The sequence below is a fragment of the Cololabis saira genome, chromosome 21 (assembly GCF_033807715.1).
Source record: "Cololabis saira isolate AMF1-May2022 chromosome 21, fColSai1.1, whole genome shotgun sequence".
Taxonomy (NCBI): domain Eukaryota; kingdom Metazoa; phylum Chordata; class Actinopteri; order Beloniformes; family Belonidae; genus Cololabis; species Cololabis saira.
Window position 1 is genome coordinate 37,346,284 of NC_084607.1, and position 25,228 is coordinate 37,371,511.

The following is a 25,228-nucleotide window of genomic DNA, read 5'->3' on the forward strand; positions in this document are numbered from 1 at the left end:
GTTTACTAAACACTAACTAGAGGTTTATTAAACACTAACTAGAGGTTTACTAAACACTAACTAGAGGTTTACTAAACACTAACTAAAGGTTTACTAAACACTAACTAGAGGTTTACTAACACTAACTAGAGGTTTACTAACACTAAATAGAGGTTTACTAACACTTACTAGAGGTTTACTAACACTAACTAGAGGTTTACTAACACTAACTAAAGGTTTACTAAACACTAACTAGATGTTTACTGACACTAACTAGAGGTTTACTAACACTAACTAGAGGTTTACTAAACACTAACTAGAGGTTTACTAACACTAACTAGAGGTTTACTAAACACTAACTAGAGGTTTACTAAACACTAACTAGAGGTTTACTAACACTAACTAGAGGTTTACTAACACTAACTAGAGGTTTACTAACACTAACTAGAGGTTTACTAACGCTAACTAGAGGTTTACTAACACTAACTAAAGGTTTACTAACACTAACTAGAGGTTTACTAAACACTAACTAACTAGAGGCTTACTAACACTAACTAGAGGTTTACTAAACACTAACTAGAGGTTCATTAAACACTAACTAGAGGTTTACTAACACTAACTAGAGGTTTACTAACACTAACTAGAGGTTCATTAAACACTAACTAGAGGTTTACTAACACTAACTAGAGGTTTACTGACACTAACTAGAGGTTTACTAACACTAACTAAAGGTTTACTAAACACTAACTAGAGGTTTACTCACACTAACTAGAGGTTTACTAACACTAACTACAGGTTCATTAAACACTAACTAGAGGTTTACTAACACTAACTAAAGGTTTACTAAAAACTAACTAGAGGTTTACTAACACTAACTAGAGGTTTACTAAACACTAACTAGAGGTTTACTAAACACTAACTAGAGGTTTACTAACACTAACTAGAGGTTTACTAACACTAACTAGAGGTTTACTAAACACTAACTAGAGGTTTACTAACACTAACTAGAGGTTTACTAACACTAACTAGAGGTTTACTAAACACTAACTAGAGGTTTACTAACACTAATTAGAGGTTTACTAAACACTAACTAGAGGTTTACTAACACTAATTAGAGGTTTACTAAACACTAACTAGAGGTTTACTAACACTAACTAGAGGTTTACTAAACACTAACTAGAGGTTTACTAACACTAACTAGAGGTTTACTAACACTAATTAGAGGTTTACTAAACACTAACTAGAGGTTTACTAAACACTAACTAGAGGTTTACTAAACACTAACTAGAGGTTTACTCACACTAACTAGAGGTTTACTAAACACTAACTAGAGGTTTACTCACACTAACTAGAGGTTTACTAAACACTAACTAGAGGTTTACTCACACTAACTAGAGGTTTACTGACACTAACTAGAGGTTTACTAAACACTAACTAGAGGTTTACTCACACTAACTAGAGGTTTACTGACACTAACTAGAGGTTTACTAAACACTAACTAGAGGTTTACTCACACTAACTAGAGGTTTACTGACACTAACTAGAGGTTTACTAAACACTAACTAGAGGTTTACTCACACTAACTAGAGGTTTACTGACACTAACTAGAGGTTTACTAAACACTAACTAGAGGTTTACTCACACTAACTAGAGGTTTACTAAACACTAACTAGAGGTTTACTAACACTAATTAGAGGTTTACTAAACACTAACTAGAGGTTTACTAAACACTAACTAGAGGTTTACTAAACACTAACTAGAGGTTTACTCACACTAACTAGAGGTTTACTAAACACTAACTAGAGGTTTACTCACACTAACTAGAGGTTTACTGACACTAACTAGAGGTTTACTAAACACTAACTATAGGTTTACTCACACTAACTAGAGGTTTACTGACACTAACTAGAGGTTTACTAACACTAACTAGAGGTTTACTCACACTAACTAGAGGTTTACTGACACTAACTAGAGGTTTACTAACACTAACTAGAGGTTTATTAAACACTAACTAGATGTTTACTAAACACTAACTAACTAGAGGTTTACTCACACTAACTAGAGGTTTACTCACACTAACTAGAGGTTTACTGACACTAACTAGAGGTTTACTAAACACTAACTAGAGGTTTACTCACACTAACTAGAGGTTTACTGACACTAACTAGAGGTTTACTAAACACTAACTAGAGGTTTACTAACACTAACTAGAGGTTTACTAACACTAACTAGAGGTTTACTAAACACTAACTAGAGGTTTACTAACACTAATTAGAGGTTTACTAAACACTAACTAGAGGTTTACTAACACTAACTAGAGGTTACTAACACTAACTAGAGGTTTACTAAACACTAACTAGAGGTTTACTAAACACTAACTAGAGGTTTACTAACACTAACTAGAGGTTTACTAACACCAACTAGAGGTTTACTGACACTAACTAGAGGTTTACTAAACACTAACTAGAGGTTTACTAACACTAATTAGAGGTTTACTAACACTAACTAGAGGTTTACTAAACACTAACTAAAGGTTTACTAAACACTAACTAGAGGTTTACTCACACTAACTAGAGGTTTACTAAACACTAACTAGAGGTTTACTGACACTAACTAGAGGTTTACTAAACACTAACTAGAGGTTTACTCACACTAACTAGAGATTTACTAACACTAACTAGAGGTTTACTAAACACTAACTAGAGGTTTACTAACACTAACTACAGGATTACTAAACACTAACTAGAGGTTTACTAACACTAGCTAGAGGTTTACTAACACTAACTAGAGATTTACTAACACTAACTAGAGGTTTACTAAACACTAACTAGAGGTTTACTAACACTAACTAGAGATTTACTAACACTAACTAGAGGTTTACTAAACACTAACTAGAGGTTTACTAACACTAACTAGAGGTTTACTAAACACTAACTAGAGGTTTACTAACACTAACTAAAGGTTTACTAACACTAACTAGAGGTTTACTGAACACTAACTAGAGATTTACTAACACTAACTAGAGGTTTACTAACACTAACTAGAGGTTTACTAAACACTAACTACAGGATTACTAAACACTAACTAACTAGAGGTTTACTAAACACTAACTAGAGGTTTACTAAACACTAACTAGAGGTTTACTAACAGTAACTAGAGGTTTACTAAACACTAACTAGAGGTTTACTAACACTAACTAGAGGTTTACTAACAGTAACTAGAGGTTTACTAAACACTAACTAGAGGTTTACTAACACTAACTAGAGGTTTATTAAACACTACCTAGATGCTTACTAAACACTAACTAGAGGTTTACTTACACTAACTAGAGGTTTACTAAACACTAACTAGAGGTTTACTAAACACTAACTAGAGGTTTACTAACAGTAACTAGAGGTTTACTAAACACTAACTAGAGGTTTACTAACACTAACTAGAGGTTTATTAAACACTACCTAGATGCTTACTAAACACTAACTAGAGGTTTACTAACATTAACTAAAGGTTTACTAACACTAACTAAAGGTTTACTAACACTAACTAGAGGTTTACTAAACACTAACTAGAGGTTTACTAACATTAACTAAAGGTTTACTAACACTAACTAAAGGTTTACTAACACTAACTAGAGGTTTACTAACATTAACTAAAGGTTTACTAAACACTAACTAGAGGTTTACTGACACTAACTAGAGGTTTACTAACACTAACTAGAGGTTTACTAACACTAACTAAAGGTTTACTAAACACTAACTAGATGTTTACTGACACTAACTAGAGGTTTACTAACACTAACTAGAGGTTTACTAAACACTAACTAGAGGTTTACTAACACTAACTAGAGGTTTACTAAACACTAACTAGAGGTTTACTAAACACTAACTAGAGGTTTACTAACACTAACTAGAGGTTTACTAACACTAACTAGAGGTTTACTAACACTAACTAGAGGTTTACTAACACTAACTAGAGGTTTACCAAACACTAACTAGATGCTTACTAACACTAACTAAAGGTTTACTAACACTAACTAGATGTTTACTAACACTAACTAAAGGTTTACTAAACACTAACTAGAGGTTTATTAAACACTAACTAGAGGTTTACTAAACACTAACTAGAGGTTTACTAAACACTAACTAAAGGTTTACTAAACACTAACTAGAGGTTTACTGACACTAACTAGAGGTTTACTAACACTAACTAGAGGTTTACTAACACTAAATAGAGGTTTACTAACACTTACTAGAGGTTTACTAACACTAACTAGAGGTTTACTAACACTAACTAAAGGTTTACTAAACACTAACTAGATGTTTACTGACACTAACTAGAGGTTTACTAACACTAACTAGAGGTTTACTAAACACTAACTAGAGGTTTACTAACACTAACTAGAGGTTTACTAAACACTAACTAGAGGTTTACTAAACACTAACTAGAGGTTTACTAACACTAACTAGAGGTTTACTAACACTAACTAGAGGTTTACTAACACTAACTAGAGGTTTACTAACGCTAACTAGAGGTTTACTAACACTAACTAAAGGTTTACTAACACTAACTAGAGGTTTACTAAACACTAACTAACTAGAGGTTTACTAAACACTAACTAGAGGTTTACTAACAGTAACTAGAGGTTTACTAAACACTAACTAGAGGTTTACTAACACTAACTAGAGGTTTACTAACAGTAACTAGAGGTTTACTAAACACTAACTAGAGGTTTACTAACACTAACTAGAGGTTTATTAAACACTACCTAGATGCTTACTAAACACTAACTAGAGGTTTACTTACACTAACTAGAGGTTTACTAAACACTAACTAGAGGTTTACTAAACACTAACTAGAGGTTTACTAACAGTAACTAGAGGTTTACTAAACACTAACTAGAGGTTTACTAACACTAACTAGAGGTTTATTAAACACTACCTAGATGCTTACTAAACACTAACTAGAGGTTTACTAACATTAACTAAAGGTTTACTAACACTAACTAAAGGTTTACTAACACTAACTAGAGGTTTACTAAACACTAACTACAGGTTTACTAAACACTAACTAGAGGTTTACTAACATTAACTAAAGGTTTACTAAACACTAACTAGAGGTTTACTGACACTAACTAGAGGTTTACTAACACTAACTAGAGGTTTACTAACACTAACTAAAGGTTTACTAAACACTAACTAGATGTTTACTGACACTAACTAGAGGTTTACTAACACTAACTAGAGGTTTACTAAACACTAACTAGAGGTTTACTAACACAATCTAGAGGTTTACTAAACACTAACTAGAGGTTTACTAAACACTAACTAGAGGTTTACTAACACTAACTAGAGGTTTACTAACACTAACTAGAGGTTTACTAACACTAACTAGAGGTTTACCAAACACTAACTAGATGCTTACTAACACTAACTAAAGGTTTACTAACACTAACTAGATGTTTACTAACACTAACTAAAGGTTTACTAAACACTAACTAGAGGTTTATTAAACACTAACTAGAGGTTTACTAAACACTAACTAGAGGTTTACTAAACACTAACTAAAGGTTTACTAAACACTAACTAGAGGTTTACTAACACTAACTAGAGGTTTACTAACACTAAATAGAGGTTTACTAACACTTACTAGAGGTTTACTAACACTAACTAGAGGTTTACTAACACTAACTAAAGGTTTACTAAACACTAACTAGATGTTTACTGACACTAACTAGAGGTTTACTAACACTAACTAGAGGTTTACTAAACACTAACTAGAGGTTTACTAACACTAACTAGAGGTTTACTAAACACTAACTAGAGGTTTACTAAACACTAACTAGAGGTTTACTAACACTAACTAGAGGTTTACTAACACTAACTAGAGGTTTACTAACACTAACTAGAGGTTTACTAACGCTAACTAGAGGTTTACTAACACTAACTAAAGGTTTACTAACACTAACTAGAGGTTTACTAAACACTAACTAACTAGAGGCTTACTAACACTAACTAGAGGTTTACTAAACACTAACTAGAGGTTCATTAAACACTAACTAGAGGTTTACTAACACTAACTAGAGGTTTACTAACACTAACTAGAGGTTCATTAAACACTAACTAGAGGTTTACTAACACTAACTAGAGGTTTACTGACACTAACTAGAGGTTTACTAACACTAACTAAAGGTTTACTAAACACTAACTAGAGGTTTACTAACACTAACTACAGGTTCATTAAACACTAACTAGAGGTTTACTAACACTAACTAAAGGTTTACTAAACACTAACTAGAGGTTTACTAACACTAACTAGAGGTTTACTAAACACTAACTAGAGGTTTACTAAACACTAACTAGAGGTTTACTAACACTAACTAGAGGTTTACTAACACTAACTAGAGGTTTACTAAACACTAACTAGAGGTTTACTAACACTAACTAGAGGTTTACTAAACACTAACTAGAGGTTTACTAACACTAACTAGAGGTTTACTAACACTAATTAGAGGTTTACTAAACACTAACTAGAGGTTTACTAAACACTAACTAGAGGTTTACTAAACACTAACTAGAGGTTTACTCACACTAACTAGAGGTTTACTAAACACTAACTAGAGGTTTACTCACACTAACTAGAGGTTTACTAAACACTAACTAGAGGTTTACTCACACTAACTAGAGGTTTACTGACACTAACTAGAGGTTTACTAAACACTAACTAGAGGTTTACTCACACTAACTAGAGGTTTACTGACACTAACTAGAGGTTTACTAAACACTAACTAGAGGTTTATTAAACACTAACTACAGGTTTACTAACACTAACTAGAGGTTTACTAAACACTAACTAGAGGTTTACTCACACTAACTAGAGGTTTACTAAACACTAACTAGAGGTTTACTAACACTAATTAGAGGTTTACTAAACACTAACTAGAGGTTTACTAAACACTAACTAGAGGTTTACTAAACACTAACTAGATGTTTACTCACACTAACTAGAGGTTTACTAAACACTAACTAGAGGTTTACTCACACTAACTAGAGGTTTACTGACACTAACTAGAGGTTTACTAAACACTAACTATAGGTTTACTCACACTAACTAGAGGTTTACTGACACTAACTAGAGGTTTACTAACACTAACTAGAGGTTTACTCACACTAACTAGAGGTTTACTGACACTAACTAGAGGTTTACTAACACTAACTAGAGGTTTATTAAACACTAACTAGATGTTTACTAAACACTAACTAACTAGAGGTTTACTCACACTAACTAGAGGTTTACTCACACTAACTAGAGGTTTACTGACACTAACTAGAGGTTTACTAAACACTAACTAGAGGTTTACTCACACTAACTAGAGGTTTACTGACACTAACTAGAGGTTTACTAAACACTAACTAGAGGTTTACTAACACTAACTAGAGGTTTACTAACACTAACTAGAGGTTTACTAAACACTAACTAGAGGTTTACTAACACTAATTAGAGGTTTACTAAACACTAACTAGAGGTTTACTAACACTAACTAGAGGTTACTAACACTAACTAGAGGTTTACTAAACACTAACTAGAGGTTTACTAAACACTAACTAGAGGTTTACTAACACTAACTAGAGGTTTACTAACACCAACTAGAGGTTTACTGACACTAACTAGAGGTTTACTAAACACTAACTAGAGGTTTACTAACACTAATTAGAGGTTTACTAACACTAACTAGAGGTTTACTAAACACTAACTAAAGGTTTACTAAACACTAACTAGAGGTTTACTCACACTAACTAGAGGTTTACTAAACACTAACTAGAGGTTTACTCACACTAACTAGAGGTTTACTAAACACTAACTAGAGGTTTACTCACACTAACTAGAGGTTTACTGACACTAACTAGAGGTTTACTAAACACTAACTAGAGGTTTACTCACACTAACTAGAGGTTTACTAAACACTAACTAGAGGTTTATTAAACACTAACTAGATGTTTACTAAACACTAACTAACTAGAGGTTTACTCACACTAACTAGAGGTTTACTAAACACTAACTAGAGGTTTATTAAACACTAACTAGATGTTTACTAAACACTAACTAACTAGAGGTTTACTCACACTAACTAGATGTTTACTAAACACTAACTAACTAGAGGTTTACTCACACTAACTAGAGGTTTACTAAACACTAACTAGAGGTTTACTCACACTAACTAGAGGTTTACTGACACTAACTAGAGGTTTACTAACACTAACTAGTAGTTTACTAACACTAACTAACTACTAAAGCTGAAGAAATGCCCACAGCAGCTACCGGGTGGTCCTGGTTGATTTCTACTCTGATCCTGATATTTTCCTGCTAAAGAAGCTCATAAAGTCGTCACTACTGAGAGCTGCAGGAAACTCGGCTCAACACAGTTGTTTCTTTGTCAGCCTGGCTACAGTGCTGAACAGAAAACATGGGTTATTTTTATTATCCTCTATCCACGATGAGTAATGAGCTGTTCTAGCTGTGTGAAGGGCTTTTTTATAGACTAGACTTTTTCCATGCATGATAAGAGACTTACAAGAGAACCACTTCCTTTCCATTTCACACACTTTTTGTTTCAGCATTTGAGCATTACACATTATTGCTGGTCCAGGACTTCTAACATTTCAACTTCAGAGCTGTTTAACTATAAACTTATTTACACAAATATCTTTTCTGAAACATTTATTTCAACACGGTTACAGAAGTCATCAACTGTTTCTTCTTCATTCAGGTTGGAGGGCTGCTGGTTGTCAGAGATCAGCTGTTCTTCTCTGGTCTCAGCTCTGAAGTCCAACCCCTCCCACCTGAAACATCTGAAACATCTGGACCTGAGCTGGAACCAGCTGCAGGATTCAGGAGTGAAACATCTGTGTGGTTTCCTGGAGAGTTCAGACTGCAGACTGGAGACTCTGAGGTCAGACATGTTTTAGTTGTGTGTTCAGATCAATCTGATGTGAAAGTTGTGTTGACACTAGGGTTGCCACCTTTCAGAAATAGAAATAAGGGACGTCCCGATTTTAGCCGCACGAGCGCCCAAAAAAGGGACATCCCCAAAACGTCTAAAATGCATAGAAATGTATATATTTATATGAAAAAACAAAATGCTTTGATTTAAAGGGCTTTAATAGCATTGAACTTTCATGAATGTACACACAGTCTGAACCTGAGCATTGTCATAGTAAATTAAACAAAGTCTGCCTGCATTGGGCAGTTAAACAGTTAAAGGAGCATGAGGCTCCTTTTAAGAAATGAGACTCTCTAGCGCCACCCTTCACCACGACGGCCGTCGGGGGTACTGCAGCCAACATCGAAGCCGGCACGGGAGAACGGGGAGAACGTGCATGCAGCGCCATATGACGTCACATCCGCAGCCCAGCGCGGGGAATTTGGGCCCGAATTGCAGCACATTTTGCAGCACACAGCCTGTTCAAGGCAACGGAGAGATACACTAGAGGGCTCATTCTTTTGGGTTTGGAACGCTTCATCTGACACTATTACTAGAAAACTTAAAACGTATACGATTTTTTTTTACATAAATCCTGCCTCAATCCTGCCTCAAGCTCCTTTAAACCTAAATTAAATGACAATACAACACTAAAATATTCTGTAAATGTAACACGTTCAAGAGGGAAAACAATTAAATTGAACACACTTATAGAACATGCTAGTCTATTATATAAATAATAAAGTGCTGTAACAAAGCCTGCCTTAGAATCTTTTGCTTAGAAAACTAAATAAAACCAATAAACATAAAAAATAAATAAAGTGCATAGCTTCCTTCAACTCCTTTTATGTCCTTTTTTTGGTCAGGCCAGGTTTAAACAGTTCACTCTCACTTCTTCCAGGATCCTTGTTACTTCTTGCAGCTGAGCAGCTCCTTGTCTTTCAGAACTGTGGAACTCCGAACAGTCTGCTCACTCTACATGAGCTCCACTCAGCAAAGCACCATATTTTAAGCCTTTATTTGTTTTAATTTTGATGATTTAATTATTTATTGATTTCATAAAATATTCAAATTTTTTTTAGATTTTTTATTTGGGGTTTTCATAAGCTGTGAGCCATAGTAATCAAAATTATAACAAATAAAGGCTTGAAATACCTCACTTTGCATGTAGTGGGAAATAATATATTTGTTTCACCTTTAGTTGAATTTACTGAAACAAATTAAGTCGGGCCCTGCAGTCGGGCAGCAGTAGCTCAGGTGGTAGAGCGGGTCGTCCAATGATCGGAAGGTCGGCGGTTCGAATCCCGCTCTGTCCCAGTTTGCTGTCGTAGTGTCCTTGGGCAAGACACCTTACCCACCTTGCCCCGTGTGAATGTGTTTGAATGTGTATGAATGTTGGTGGTGGTCGGAGGGGCCGTTAGGCGCGATATGTCAGCCACGCTTCCGTCAGTCTGCCCCAGGGCAGCTGTGGCTACAGATGTAGCTTACCACCACCAGAGAGAATGTGTATGAATGAATAATGATCTCTGTAAAGCGCTCTGGGTGCCTAGAAGGGCGCTATATAAATCCAAGTCATTATTATTATTATTAAGTTTAGCAATATATTCGAATTTTCCGACCTTCACCTGTATATTATGACAAATAAATAAGAGCATAATATATGTCCCGTATTACACCATATCAAGCTCAGAGGATGTTTCAGGTATGAGGAAATGTGCAACTGATGCCTGGCTCCTCTGGGACGTTATATTACGTTTGTGGAGGTTCCTGCAGCTGCTGTCTGACACCTCCGAGAGACACTGAAAACATTCTTCTGCACGCCACGACGAGGTGAGGTGTCTGGAGCCTTTGGAGACATCTGGACTTGACCTTTTTTTAAAAGGCGCGTGGCGGCGGCCGTCTGCAGGGCCGTCTGCATGGCCGTCTGCATGGTCGTCTGCAAGGCTGTCTGCATGGCAGGGTCGTCTGCATGGCAGGGCCGTCTGCATGGTCGTCTGCAGGGCTGTCTGCAGGGTCGTCTGCAGGGCCGTCTGCAGGGCTGTCTGCATGGTCGTCTGCAGGGTCGTCTGCATGGTCGTCTGCAGGGCTGTCTGCATGGTCGTCTGCAGGGTCGTCTGCATGGTCGTCTGCAGGGCCGTCTGCATGGTCGTCTGCAGGGTCGTCTGCATGGTCGTCTGCAGGGCCGTCTGCATGGTCGTCTGCATGGTCGTCTGCAGGGCCGTCTGCAGGGTCGTCTGCAGGGCCGTCTGCAGGGCCGTCTGCATGGTCGTCTGCATGGTCGTCTGCAGGGCTGTATATCCTGGGCTGTATATCCTGTCCTCTATTTTGTTCATTATTATTAGTTCGTTGACAGACGGGCATGGGACAATTGTGAAATACGGAATTCCATATTGGTTCAATACGGAACGCAACTTTTAATTCTGTAACAATGGAACGTAACAATTCCGTATTTCAAGGGACGGGTGACGAGCATAGTTGACACTAACCTGCAGATCAGGCTGATCTCCTCCTGATTCACACTGACCGTCTTACTGCTCTGGTTTCTTCTTCTCTGGTGTCTTTGTGCAGCTTGCAGCTCTGCGGTCTGTCAGGGATCAGCTGTTCTTCTCTGGTCTCAGCTCTGAAGTCCAACCCCTCCCATCTGAAACATCTGGACCTGAGATTCAACTACAAGCTGCAGGCTGCAGATGTGGAGCAGCTGTCTGGTCTGGTGGAGAGTCCAGACTACCAGCTGCAGACTCTCAGGTCGGTTCTGACTGGAGCTTTTGGAGTTTTCTTGGAGGTTTTGGTTTCCTCAAACAGAGAAGACTTCGTCAGTCCAGGTGAAGGAGTTTCAGGTGTTGATCGTCTGAACCTCCTGCTGCTTCTTCATCATTCACTCACATTTCATGTGAAACCTGCTGTGATCCATGTGTGTTCTGTTAGAACCACACACACCTCACCGTCACACATGTGTGTTCTGATAGAACCACACACACCTCACCGTCACACATGTGTGTTCTGATAGAACCACACACACCTCACCGTCACACACGTGTGTTCTGTTAGAACCACACACACCTCACCGTCACACATGTGTGTTCTGTTAGAACCACACACACCTCACTGTCACACATGTGTGTTCTGTTAGAACCACACACACCTCACCGTCACACATGTGTGTTAGAACCACACACACCTCACCGTCACACACGTGTGTTCTGTTAGAACCACACACACCTCACCGTCACACATGTGTGTTAGAACCACACACACCTCACCGTCACACATGTGTGTTAGAACCACACACACCTCACCGTCACACATGTGTGTTCTGTTAGAACCACACACACCTCACCGTCACACATGTGTGTTCTGTTAGAACCACACACACCTCACCGTCACACATGTGTGTTCTGATAGAACCACACACACCTCACCGTCACACATGTGTGTTCTGATAGAACCACACACACCTCACCGTCACACACGTGTGTTCTGTTAGAACCACACACACCTCACCGTCACACATGTGTGTTCTGTTAGAACCACACACACCTCACCGTCACACATGTGTGTTCTGGTAGAACCACACACACCTCACCGTCACACATGTGTGTTAGAACCACACACACCTCACCGTCACACATGTGTGTTCTGTTAGAACCACACACACCTCACCGTCACACACGTGTGTTAGAACCACACACACCTCACCGTCACACATGTGTGTTAGAACCACACACACCTCACCGTCACACATGTGTGTTCTGTTAGAACCACACACACCTCACCGTCACACATGTGTGTTCTGTTAGAACCACACACACCTCACCGTCACACATGTGTGTTAGAACCACACACACCTCACCGTCACACATGTGTGTTAGAACCACACACACCTCACCGTCACACATGTGTGTTAGAACCACACACACCTCACCGTCACACGTGTGTGTTCCTGCTGTCAGGAAGCAGCTCCAGGTCCAGACAGAACCTGACAGAACCTGACAGAAGTGAGTTACATATTCATGTTTAAATCCTCTCTGAAAGCTCATCTCTGACGGAGACAGACCCCCCTGAAGACACAGACCACACACGTCCTGAAGGAAGACGGGTTTCTGCTGACGGCTAACAAACTAACATGTTGTTCAGGTTTCAGGGACTGGGCTGGAATGACGGCTGACCAGGAGTAAAGAATCCTCATCTAAATAATTATTGATCCAAATAGGAATCAGGGGGACCAGGAGAGGGAGATGGGGACCATGCAGGGACGGGCCACCGGTCCAGAGACCGAGACGGTCTGTAGTTCGGTTAGTGTGAGGCAGAAAACAGATCCAGGAACAGTGGGCCAGGGCCAGAACCCAAGACAGACAGAGAGCTCAGACAGACGTAGCGATCAGGGCTGGACCTGAAACAGGTCCAAGGACACAGATCCGGTCCAGCATAGCAGTCCCAGGAGAACTGCTGGAGACCGGTATCTGCAGGGAGACCACAAACCCACTCTGGTGAGAGTGAGAGCTGCAGACGCTTTAAATAGAAGAGGAAGAGGTGAGGATGATGAGGGGGATCAGCTGGCAGGAAACTCTTCATCTCCCTCCAGAAGGTTCTTCATGGACCGCTGTAGTCGCTGTGAGGTCGGGGTTTGTCCGTACCGCCGTATCTCTTTACAGCAGACGTTCTCCCCCTGGCTCCGCTGTTGCACATTCACTGCACGTGCACCGTCCCACATGTGAACATATTGTAGAGTAAAAGTGTTGCTTGAGTCAACAATGGAAACGTCCAACAGCTCTCTCAGTCAGCAGCTCCCCGGTCCAGAACTCATGCGTGACGTTCAGAAGCTTCTTGCAGCCGTTGTTGTCCTGGTTCTGGAGGAACGGAGACAAACGCTCGTTGATAAACTGGTCTCCACGCCAGAACCAGCACCACGCAGGTTTTCCCATCAGCCTTTAACACGTGTGGCGTCTGTGGAGGGAGGAGCAGCAGAGGCTGCAGAGAGCAGCAGGAGGAAAGAAGCAGACAGGAAGTAACATTAGTCTGTCAATCAACACCACTCTGATCATCCCAACCTTTATTCCATGAAAATAGATGTTATCTGTAATAAGTAGATACAGTTGTGATCCAGTGAAAGGACCAGCAGCTCTTCCTGCTGCTGCTCCCTCAGACAGTCCACACCAGATCCTGGAGCAGAAGATGTTCAGCATCGTTATGTCAGATATCACATCTCACAATCAACTAGACCAAACTGCTGCTTTCCTTCATGAAGATGCTCCAAACACTGTAAAAGAAGTCACATCTGTGACTCCGCGGAGCTAAAAGTAAGACCTATAATCAGCTGAGAGAGTAAAATGTAGTTTTGAACAACAAAGTACTTTGTTTCCTTTCAGGAATATTGTTGAATAGTGTTTAATACTCTTATTACTACCAGTGGGATGATGCAGGTCCTGTATTGAGTTCTCCAGAACCTCTTCTCCTCCTACAATCGCTTCTGTTTGATTGTGATGAGTCTGTCATTTGTGCTTCATCCATTATTAACAGAAATATGATGAAATAATACCAAACTGCAAATACCAAAACATTGATGAATGTTGAATTTGACGGCAGCAACGGAACCAGTAAAACTCCAGTCCTGCATTCCCAAGTCCATACAGTCTCCATGATCCCCCGATAGTAATCAGAGTACTCACCACTATTCTATAATACTTTGTTACCACATTCCTGAAAGTAAACGTAGTACTTTGTTGGCTGTCGTTAAAAATGATCATCTGATCAAAGAGACAATCCAGTATCTCCGTCCTGCGTTTAATGTGGAAGCTTCAAGAATCCTGACAGACGTGTTTCTGAACTGTGGAGTTTCTGAGTGAACGTGAAGGAAGATCCTGGAAACGCCAGGCAGAAAGAACCGGGCCAGGATTTGGACCAGGAACCTTGTGACTGTGAAGCTCCAGTGTTGCCCACCACACCCCCTGAACGGAGGAGGAGAAAACACTCATCTAGATGTTTATCTGTGTTTTATTCTTTCTCCAGGTGGGAGCGCTGCAGTTTGTCAGAGATCAGATGTGATGATCTGGTCTCAGTTCTGGAGTCCAACCCGTCTGATCTGGAACATCTGGACCTGAGTAGGAGCGAGCTGCAGGATTCAGATGTGAAGCAGCTGTGTTGTTTCCTGGGTGGTCCAGACTGCAGACTGGAGACTCTCAGGTTTGTTCTTTGACTGAAGTTGTAACAGTTGTGAGTTCTGCAGCCACAAACACCTGAGCTGCTCTGAACCATCCTGGTCTCTGGACTAATCTGCTCCTGACATCATTAGAAACCAGCTGAAGTGTCTGCAGGCTGCTTTCCTCTCCGTGGAGCACAAGTGTGCAGTATAGAGTGGTGAACGATGTTCCCTCAACAAAGATGTCTTCATTCCATCCCAACATGAACTGAACCTGTGCAGCAGAATGTTTGTTTGTGCAGAGATCGTGCAGCATCGTCTACAAACATCTTCATCTTCATCTGTCCAACATGTTTCATCTGATCCAAACACTGAGATTCTAACGTTTGTACCGACTGAGATATTCCAACACAACATGAGTTTGTATGGATGATCCACTGGTGGAGCTGCAGAGCTGCAGAGCTGAAGTCACTACGTCTTTATTGGAGCAGCAGCATGATGTCATGAATATTGATGAAGATCTTTTTCACTGGTTCTGTTGGAACCTGCATCCTGGTGGTTCAGCTCACATCTTTTATTCTTCATGCAGGTTGAAGGGATGCTGGTTGTCAGAGATCAGCTGTTCTTCTCTGGTCTCAGCTCTGAAGTCCAACCCCTCCCACCTGAAACATCTGAAACATCTGGACCTGAACTGGAACCAGCTGCAGGATTCAGGAGTGAAACATCTGTGTGGTTTCCTGGAGAGTCCAGACTGCAGACTGGAGACTCTGAGGTCAGACATGTTTTAGTTGTGTGTTCAGATGAATCTGATGTGAAAGTTGTGTTGACACTAACCTGCAGACATCAGGCTGATCTCCTGCTGATCCACACTGACCATCAGGCTGATCTCCTGCTGATCCACACTGACCATCAGGCTGATCTGCTGATCCACACTGACCAACTTACTGCTCTGGTTCTTCTTCTCTGGTGTCTTTTCAGGTTGCAGTGGTGCGGTCTGTCAGGGATCGGCTGTTCTTCTCTGGTCTCAGCTCTGAAGTCCAACCCCTCCCATCTGAAACATCTGGACCTGAGCAGGAATGACCTGCAGGCTGCAGATGTGGAGCAGCTGTCTGGTCTGGTGCAGAGTCCACACTACCAGCTGCAAACTCTCAGGTCAGTGGAGGTTGGAGTCGGTCCTGCTGCTTCCAGCAGTTTTCTACTAAAACCAGTTGCTATCAAAGATCAGTGTTTCCAGTGAAGCCATTCAAGTTATAGCAGAAAATCGGACAACCTATCAGAAGAAGGGGCGGGGCTAATTCAGGCCAATGAAGCTCAAGGACTCAATACCGAGTCCCATGACACCACCCACGACTCTTTATGTCTCTATGTTCTTTATGTCCATTCAAAAGTTATGGCAGAGAATAGTATTCTAGGGGGCGCTCTTGAGCCGTTAGGCCACGCCCATTAATGCAAACCATGAAATATCAAATGTATCGCCAGGCCTGGCTTGCATGCAAAATTTGGTGACTATCAAATTTGGACCAATCAGATGAAGGGGGGCGCGCCTTTTGGCGTCTAGCGTCGCCACGGTAACACTTTTGAAAGAGAAAAGTAATGCGCGTAGTCGCAGGATGGAGACGCACATTTTGATGTATAACACACCTGTGTGCACATTACGGTTCGGGCCGTATTAATTGCCGAAGGAATGGCATAAATTGCGCCAAAAGTACACAATTAATTCAAAATGGCCGACTTCCTGTTCGGTTTTGGCCATGGCTCCAAGAGACTTTTTCTTTAAGTTGTGCCATGACACAGGTGTGTAGCGATTTTCGTGCATGTACGTCAAACCGTATTGTGGGGCTTGAGGCACAAAGTTTTCTAGGGGGCGCTGTTGAGCCATTTTGCCACGCCCATTAATGTAAACCATTAAATATCACATTTTTTGCCAGGCCTTACTTGCATGCAAAATTTGGTGACTTTTTGGGGACGTTTAGGGGGGCAAAAAGGCCCTCCTTTCGTCAGAAGAAAAAAGAAAGAAAGAAAAAGAAAAAAAAAAATCCTACAGATACAATAGGGCCTTCGCACTGAAGGTGCTCGGGCCCTAATAACTGCAGTGATAATATTGTAGCGACCCTCTCTGCCTGTCACCGGAATGCACGGGATGTCATGAATGGTGCGTGCCGGTGGTGGGCAGAGGGGGTGGGGGAAGTTCAGAACCCCGGGTTTTCTTCTTCTGTTGTTCTTTTTAAGGTGTTGTTTTAAGTTCTACCGGAGACGTTAGACGTTAGAGAGTCAGTCTGCCGTTGGGTTTGTCAGAGAACCTTGTTGGTTTTTCCTGCTCGGTAATAAACTGGCAAGAAACTACGAGCCGTCTCCGCCTGGTCTGTCACTCAGTACACTGGTGTCAGAAGTAAAAATTCGGACGTCGGACAAGCCGGAGAAGAAAAAGAAAGAAAGGAAGAAAGGAAGATCCATCCATCCATCCATCCATCCATTATCTATACCCGCTTTATCCCTTGCAGGGTCACGGGGGTCTGCTGGAGCCTATCCCAGCTCATTTTAGGTGAGAGGCAGGGGTTACACCCTGGACAGGTCACCAGTCCATCGCAGGGCCACATATAAACACACAAACCATGCTCACAACCACACTCACGCTCACACCTACGGGCAATTTACAATCACCAATTAACCTAATATGCATGTTTTTGGACTATGGGAGGAAGCCGGAGTGCCCGGAGAGAAAGGAAGATAAAAAAAAAAAAATCTTCAGTGACGGCAGCTCTAGTGAGTTAACGGGCGGGCTGGCGGCAGTTGGAGCATGGATTATGGTGCAAGACCAAAGACGAGAGAGAGGAGGGGCGGAGAGCCGGAAGGTGCAGGCGGTTGGTCAGTAGATTTGGCCAGAGATGGAGAGACTTTCACGGGAGGCAAAGGACCGCCTGAGAGAGTCGGCCGTTAGGATGGCTAGTGAGGCGGGCATGACGCCTTCCCCGTCATTTCGAGCCGGTCCCCCAACCCGCGTAAGTGAGGCTCGGGAGGTAAACCCCGCCCATCGCCCTGCTTCATCCTCAGCTGTGAAAACACCCAAATACTCCGGTAGGTCAGAGTGGGAAGCCTTCCATGCCCCATTTGACCTACTAGCGGAGGCAGAAGGATGGACAATAGAGACTAAAGCCCTCCAGCTGGCTTTGTGCCTCACAGAGGATGCCCTCTCATGCCTGCTGATGCTCAGCCCTGAGGAACGACGTAGTTATGAAGCTTTGGTGGGAGCTCTGCAGAGGCGTTTTGGACAGTGTTCTCAGCCGGAGCTCTTGCGGACGGAGCTGAGCAACCATTGCAGAAGATACGGGGAGCCGCTGAGGGTCTTAGCCAACGACATAGAGAACCTGACACGTCGGGCTTATTCACACATGCCCCCGGGAGTGCAGAGCGAGCCCGAGACCAGTTCATCAGAGCTCTGTCCCCCACTGACTTGTGTGTGCAGGTTCAGCTGCAGCATCCTCAGACCTTGCAGTCGGCCTTGGAGCTGGCCGTAGAGAGAGAGCAGGTGTGAGGCGGAGCCGCTGGGAGCGAGCAGAGGATGACTTCACCTGCGGCCCGGGCTGCAGTAGGGAGCTCCCCAACGGAGGAGAGACCGGCTTGGGTGGCTGAAATAACCAAACTGATACGTACAGTCTCGCTGCAGGTGCCACGCAGAACACGCCCGGGCCCTAGGGTCTGCTGGGGCTGTGGCCAGCCAGGGCACTTAGTGAGGGAGTGCCCCCAGTCACACACAAGGCAGGGAAACGGCTCGGGGCACGCGTAGAGAGGGATATGCGGACCCCGGGCCCCACCCCACCCTCAGCGGTTCCTACCTCTCCCTCGGCGGGGGGAGGAGCCCCATCTGACAGCAGCCAGAGCCGGGCTCCACCCCCCATGGAAACAGAGGACATTGCAGCCTGGGAGCCTGTCGTAACAGTGGGTCACACCGGTGTGGGGGACTCATGCTATGTCCCGGCCTCAGTGGAGGGGGTGCCCTGCTTGGCCCTAGTTGACACGGGATCAACAGTAACCCTGGTGAGGCCTGACTTCCTGCCAGCGGGGACTCAGTTGGACTCCACCACAGTACGGCTGCGCACGGTCACAGGTGAGATGGCCCAGCTGCTAGGCACATGCCAACTGACTGTGGAAGTTGGAAAAAGAGCAGTGCGTCATCCAGTGTGGATAGCTGCAGTAGAGGACCAGTGCATCCTAGGTTTGGACTTCCTGAAGGCCATGCGCTGTCACCTGGACCTGGGGAGGAGCATCATATGCTTCCGAGGGGGGCCAGCTATCACTTTGACTCCCTATGACCCCACCTCTAGTCGTCCTCTTCCCCCCTCCCCACTAGTACTATCGGGAGTGATTCCACAGCCGATCCGGCCAGTCACATACGCCACTCGTCCCTAGCCCCACCTCTGGGGCCCCCGTCATGGAAGCAGGGGGCTCTGCCTGCGGTAAGAGAGGTGTGGAGTAAGAACAGTGGCGGCCTCAACCCCCTGTAGCAGGAGCAGCTGTGGCAGCTGTTGCTGGAATTCCAGGACAGTTTTGCATGGAGCGAGGAGGAGGTGGGGTGGACTCAGCTCATGCAACACGATATTGATACTGGGGACCATCGTCCTATTAAGTGTCGACCACGCCGCCTCCACTTGGCTAGACAACAGGCTTGTGATGAAGCTGTGCAGAACCTGCTGCAGGCTGGTATCATTGAGCCATCTGACAGTCCCTGGGCAGCAGCCGACGTCATGGTTCCTAAGAAGATGGGCGGCTGGCGGCTCTGCCCAGACTACAGGCCGGTGAATGGAGTAACCACAAAAGATTCTTACCCCCTACCTCGCATAGATGATTCGCTAGACCTGGTCTCAGGGTCCTCCTGGTTCTCCTCCCTTGACCTCCGCAGTGGCTACTACCAGGTCCCACTAGCTCCCGAAGCCCGACCCAAGACAGCCTTCTGCACAGGTCGGGGGCTGTGGCAGTTTAAGGTCCTCAGTTTCGGACTTTGTAACGCCCCTGCCACTTTCGCGAGGCTGATGGACAAGGTGCTGGCTGGGGTCCCCCGTCAACAGTGCCTGGTTTACCTGGATGACATACTGGCGCATGGCAACTCCTTCGAGGCCGCCCTGTCAGCCCTGCAGCTGGTACTGGAACGGATCCGAGCCAGGGGCCTGAAGCTTCACCCCGACAAGTTGCACTTTATGCGGAGAGAGGTAACCTTTTTGGGACACCAAGTGGGGGGGGGGGGGCATCAGCACTTTGGAGGAGAAGGTGCAGGCAGTCACAGGCTGGCCAGCCCCCATCAACCAGAAGCAGCTGAAGAGCTTCCTGGGGCTGGCCTGCTACTACCGGAGGTTTGTGAGGGGTTTCTCCTGCATCGCGGCCCCCCTGTTTCAGCTGCTTCAGAAGGACAGGGAATATGTGTGGACGAAGCAGTGTCAGGAGGCATTCACTGGCCTTCAACAAGCCCTGAGCCAGGTCCCGGTGCTCGCCCCAGCGGACCCCACCTTGCCCTTCACCCTTGACACAGACGCTAGCGGCGTGGGGGTGGGGGGTGTACTGTCTCAGGTGGGTCCCGAAGGGGAGAGAGTGGTGGCGTACTTCAGCCGGGCGTTCAACAAGGCAGAACGGCGCTACTGCGTCACCCGCCGGGAGCTTTTGGCAGTGGTGTTGTCAGTCAGGCATTTCAGGTACTATCTGTGCGGCCCTCCTTTCACTGTGAGAACTGACCACTCAGCTTTTCAGTGGCTCATGACATTCAAAGAACCTGAGGGGCAGGTAGCCAGGTGGCTAGAGGAACTGCAGGCTTTCCACTTTAAAGTGGAGCACAGGCCAGGGGCTCGTCACACCAATGCCGACGCTCTCTCCCGGCGCCCATGCGCAGCTGAAGGGTGCCGCTACTGTGCACGGAGAGAAGACCGTGAGAGAGAGCTACGGGAGGAGGAGAGTTGTACTGTGGGGCGACGTTCAGAAGTGTTCATCTGTCGGGAGTTGCAGACAGTGGACACAGCAGATTGGGGCCAGCATCAAGAGCAGGATGCAGACCTACGGCCAGTCCGGCAGTGGGTAGAAGCTCAGCGGCGGCCGCCATGGGAAGAGGTGTCCGCTCTCTCCACACACACCAAGGGGCTGTGGTCTAAGTATGAGGCTCTGCGGCTTTGTCAGGGGGTCCTGCAGCGTGCGTGGAAGGAGCCAGCCACCGGAGAGGAGAGGTGGCAGGTGGTGGTCCGTAGGGGCCTGAAGGAGGCCATGCAAGGCCATGCATGGAGCCGCCGGGTCGGGGGCATTTCGGGGGTCACTAAGACACTCCGACGCCTGCGACAGGGCTTCTACTGGGGGCAGTGCAGGAGGGATGTAGAGGACTTTTGTCGCCGCTGCGACGCATGTACTGCGCGTAAGGGTCCTCCTGACCGTTCCCATGCCCCCCTCCAGCAGTTCCCTGTGGGGGCTCCCATGGAAAGAGTGGCGGTAGATATAGTGGGCCCGCTACCTCACTCAGACCGGGGTAACCGCTACATCCTCTCCGCCGTAGACAATTTCACCCGATGGCCCGAGGCGTACGCAATCCCAGATCAGGAAGCAGAGACGGTTGCAGACGCCCTGGTGGAAGGCATGTTCAGCAGATTTGGAGTGCCGGAAGCCCTGCACAGTGATCAAGGGAGAAATTTCGAGTCCCGGGTGTTTGCAGCCATGTGTGAACGCCTGGGCATACGCAAAACGCGCACCACACCCTTGCGGCCGCAGAGCGATGGCTTGGTGGAAAGGGTCCACCGCACCTTGGGTCAGCAGCTGGCCATTCTCACCTCTCAGCACCAGCGTGACTGGGACCTCCACCTCCCCCTAGTGCTCATGGCGTGTCGCTCTGCGGTGCAGGAGACCACATCCTGCACCCCCGCCCTCCCCACGTTGGGGACAGAGCTCCGCACCCCTGCAGAGCTGGCCTTTGGTCGGCCACCAGTTTCCCCAAACCGGCCACCAGGCCCCGAGTATGCTAGCAGGCTGCAGGACCGGCTCGAGTCCGCTCACAGGTTTGCCAGGGAGCAACAGCTGAGAGCAGGGGTGCGTCAAAAACGGAATTATGATGTGAGGGCACACGGGAGGCACTTTCGGGCCGAGGAGCTGGTGTGGGTCTACCTCCCTCAGAGGAAAAAGGGCCGTTGCCCTAAGCTAGACAGCCAATGGGTGGGCCCTGGCAGAATACTGGAAAGGCTGGGAGAAGTGGTGTACCGAGTGCAGCTGCCACACACCAGGAGGAAGGTGGCGCTCCACCGAGACAGACTGGCCCCGTACCGAGGGGACGCTTCACTTCAGTCTCACTCATGGGAGTGAGTGAGACTCCCATGAGTGAGCGGGAGCACGGTGGGCTCCAGAGTCAGTGTCCACAGCACTCCACCCCATTCTTCCAGACCCCCCTCCCGGGAACCCAGATTCACCGGGTGTCAGCTGCCCATCAGTGACTGATTCACCTGCCCCTCCCTCCCCAGCCCCCCCATTTGAGGCTGCATCCTCGGTCCCGTTCCCCCGGGTTGTCAAACGCCCAGGCGGTGCTTCCGCAACGGCAGAGGAGGCCGCCAAGCCGCTTCAGAGACTTTGTTTGACTTTGGACCCCCCGGACCCCCCTGGACCCCCCTTGACCCCCCTGGACCCCCTGGACCCCCGGTCCCCCCTGGACCCCCGGTCCCCCCTGGACCCTCCCAGACCCCCGGTCCCCCCTGGACCCCCCCAGACCCCCGGTCCCCCCTGGACCCCCGGTCCCCCCGGTCCCCCCTCGACCCCCCTGGACCCCTGGTCCCCCCTGGACCCCCCTGGACCCCCCTGGACCCCCAGACCCCCCTGGACCCCCCTGGACCCCCGGTCCCCCCTGGACCCTCCCAGACCCCCGGTCCCCCCTGGACCCCCCCAGACCCCCCTGGACCCCCGGTCCCCCCTGGACCCCCTGGACCCCCGGTCCCCCCTGGACCCCTGGTCCCCCCTGGACCCCCAGACCCCCCTGGACCTCCCTGGACCCCCAGACCCCCTTCGACCCCCCTGGACCCCCCCTGGACCCCCCTGGACCCCCGGTCCCCCCTGGACCCAGGACCCCCCTGGACCCCCAGACCCCCTTCGACCCCCCTGGACCCCCCCTGGACCCCCGGTCCCCCCTGGACCCACGGAGCCCCCTGGACCCCCTGGACCCCCTGGACCCCCAGACCCCCCTCGACCCCCTGGACCCCCCCAGACCCCCCTGGACCCCCGGCCCCCCCTGGACCCCCGGACCCCCCCAGACCCCCCTGGACCCCCGGCCCCCCCTGGACCCCCAGACCCCCCTGGACCCCCAGACCCCCCTGGACCCCCCTGGACCCCCAGACCCCCCTGGACCCCCCTGGACCCCTGGTCCCCCCTGGACCCCCCCAGACCCCCCTGGAGGTTCAGGTTCAGTCATTCTTGATCAGATCTCTGGAGGAAGGTGTTGAACTCCAGGCTGGTTTCCAGCATCCTCAACCATGGCAGCTAAAGCGTTGGCTCTGGATTGAACATGAGCTTCAGGAAGAAACCCAGGTTCCTCATCAGGAAGGACGGGTTTGATACCAGACCCAGAAGCAGCTTCAGCATCAGACAGAGCAGCCAGTTCAGTGTGAGCAGAGGTGCATGCTGGGACGCTGCACGCACCTCTGCCTCACTCATCATTATTTACCTGCTCACATTCATTAGATTCACCATGGTTTTACATGTCAGTTTCCATAAACTCTCATACTTTTACAGTCTTGTTGTTATTTCAGGTGTAACTTTAAAATGATTTCCAGATGTCATGAATTTAGTGTCAAATAAAACAACATTCTCATCTGTTTTTATCTGCAGCCTAGACTGAACCAAACAGACGACGGTGGAGCAGGTGGATTCTTCTCAGAGTAGACGTCCTCCTATAATCTCTCAACACCAGCAAAGGTTGGTGAAGCTTGTGGCTCCTCCAACCTCCACTTCTCCCTCATCAAACACCCTGGTCTGCTCCCACCGCACCTTCCTGCTCTCAGACTAACATTCCTTCTGTCCCTGTTCCTAAATCTGCTGAAAGCAGCAGTGAAGAGACACAACAGCGTGAAGAAGAAGACTCCAACCTGGGAGAAGGATGTGAGCCTTTTATCAGAATGATCACAGCGAGCAATGCTCCGCATTCCTCCGGTCCTCTAAAACTCTCCACCACAGGTTCCTGTGAAATAGGCCGTCAGGTCAACCACGTAAATGTCTTTAGAAAGAGGATCTCGCTCCCACCTCTGGGGTGTACATTCTTTTCACTTAAAAAAAAAGAACTATTTATGTTAAGCATAGGATAAAAAGTTGAACTCTGATTTCTAGGAAGTATTTTCACAATCGTTATTTTAAAGAGCATATTGCAGGTTGGAGACCCCTGTGAATCAATGTGTAGGAAAATAATGTAGGAACTGAATTTTCATTGAAATACGCATAAATATATACTACAGTGACCTCCGGAGTTGTTTTTGTGAGAGTATTTTACTTCCGCATCTGAAAAAGTTGAATCGGAAGTGACGTGACATCAGGGAGCGCGGTGAATTCAACAATAGGAAAAATAATGGATCTTAATGTTAGTTGTGACACTGAAGAGGTTGTGAATGTGTATTCACACCAATATGACGGGCCACAGCCTTATAATTACGTTACCCGTTAGTCCCCCCACGTTCTTTTGATTGACAGCTGAAACTCGCTTTTTAAAAGGCTGATTTATGTGTCCGCGTTACACCAACGCAGACCCTACGGCGTAGGGTACGCGGCGACGCACAGAACGCTGCGTGCGCCGCGTACCCTACACCGTAGGCTACGCCGTCGATTTTACGCGGAACCATAAATCCGCCTTTATTCACTGCAGCACCCGCCCGTGCTCCTGAAAGAAACTCCGAAAATAACTCCTTAAAAATGGGTGAGTACTTGTAATCTGTCTACGTTTGTACTTTCTAAACAGAAAACTGGCTTATTATCTTCTCTTTTTTCTGATTAAAAGCATCCGAAATAGCCGGGTATTTTTAAAACCGAATATTTCCCCCCCTTCGTTTATCCACATTACATCTTTGTTAAAAAAAAAAAAAACCTTCCACACATAAACGAAGATCTGCGTTTTCGACCACATTCATAAGCTATTCTAACCTGTAGATCAT

General features: G+C 45.8%; 1 protein-coding gene across 2 annotated transcripts in view; it reads left to right on the top strand.

Annotated features, from left to right (window-relative positions):
• Positions 1-24,606, top strand: part of LOC133422311 (NACHT, LRR and PYD domains-containing protein 12-like) — a 38,922-nt gene extending 14,316 nt beyond the window's left edge. Inside the window, exons 7-12 of one of the 2 annotated variants that reach the window (XM_061712266.1) lie at positions 8,741-8,923; positions 11,522-11,698; positions 14,960-15,133; positions 15,679-15,861; positions 16,068-16,241; positions 23,919-24,606. In XM_061712266.1, coding sequence (XP_061568250.1) covers positions 8,741-8,923; positions 11,522-11,698; positions 14,960-15,133; positions 15,679-15,861; positions 16,068-16,241; positions 23,919-23,928 — 901 coding nt within the window. In that variant the 3' untranslated portion in view covers positions 23,929-24,606. The remainder of the gene's footprint in view (positions 1-8,740; positions 8,924-11,521; positions 11,699-14,959; positions 15,134-15,678; positions 15,862-16,067; positions 16,242-23,918) is intronic. The other variant, XM_061712267.1, reaches the window with a different exon arrangement.
• Positions 24,607-25,228: the final 622 nt, after the last annotated feature.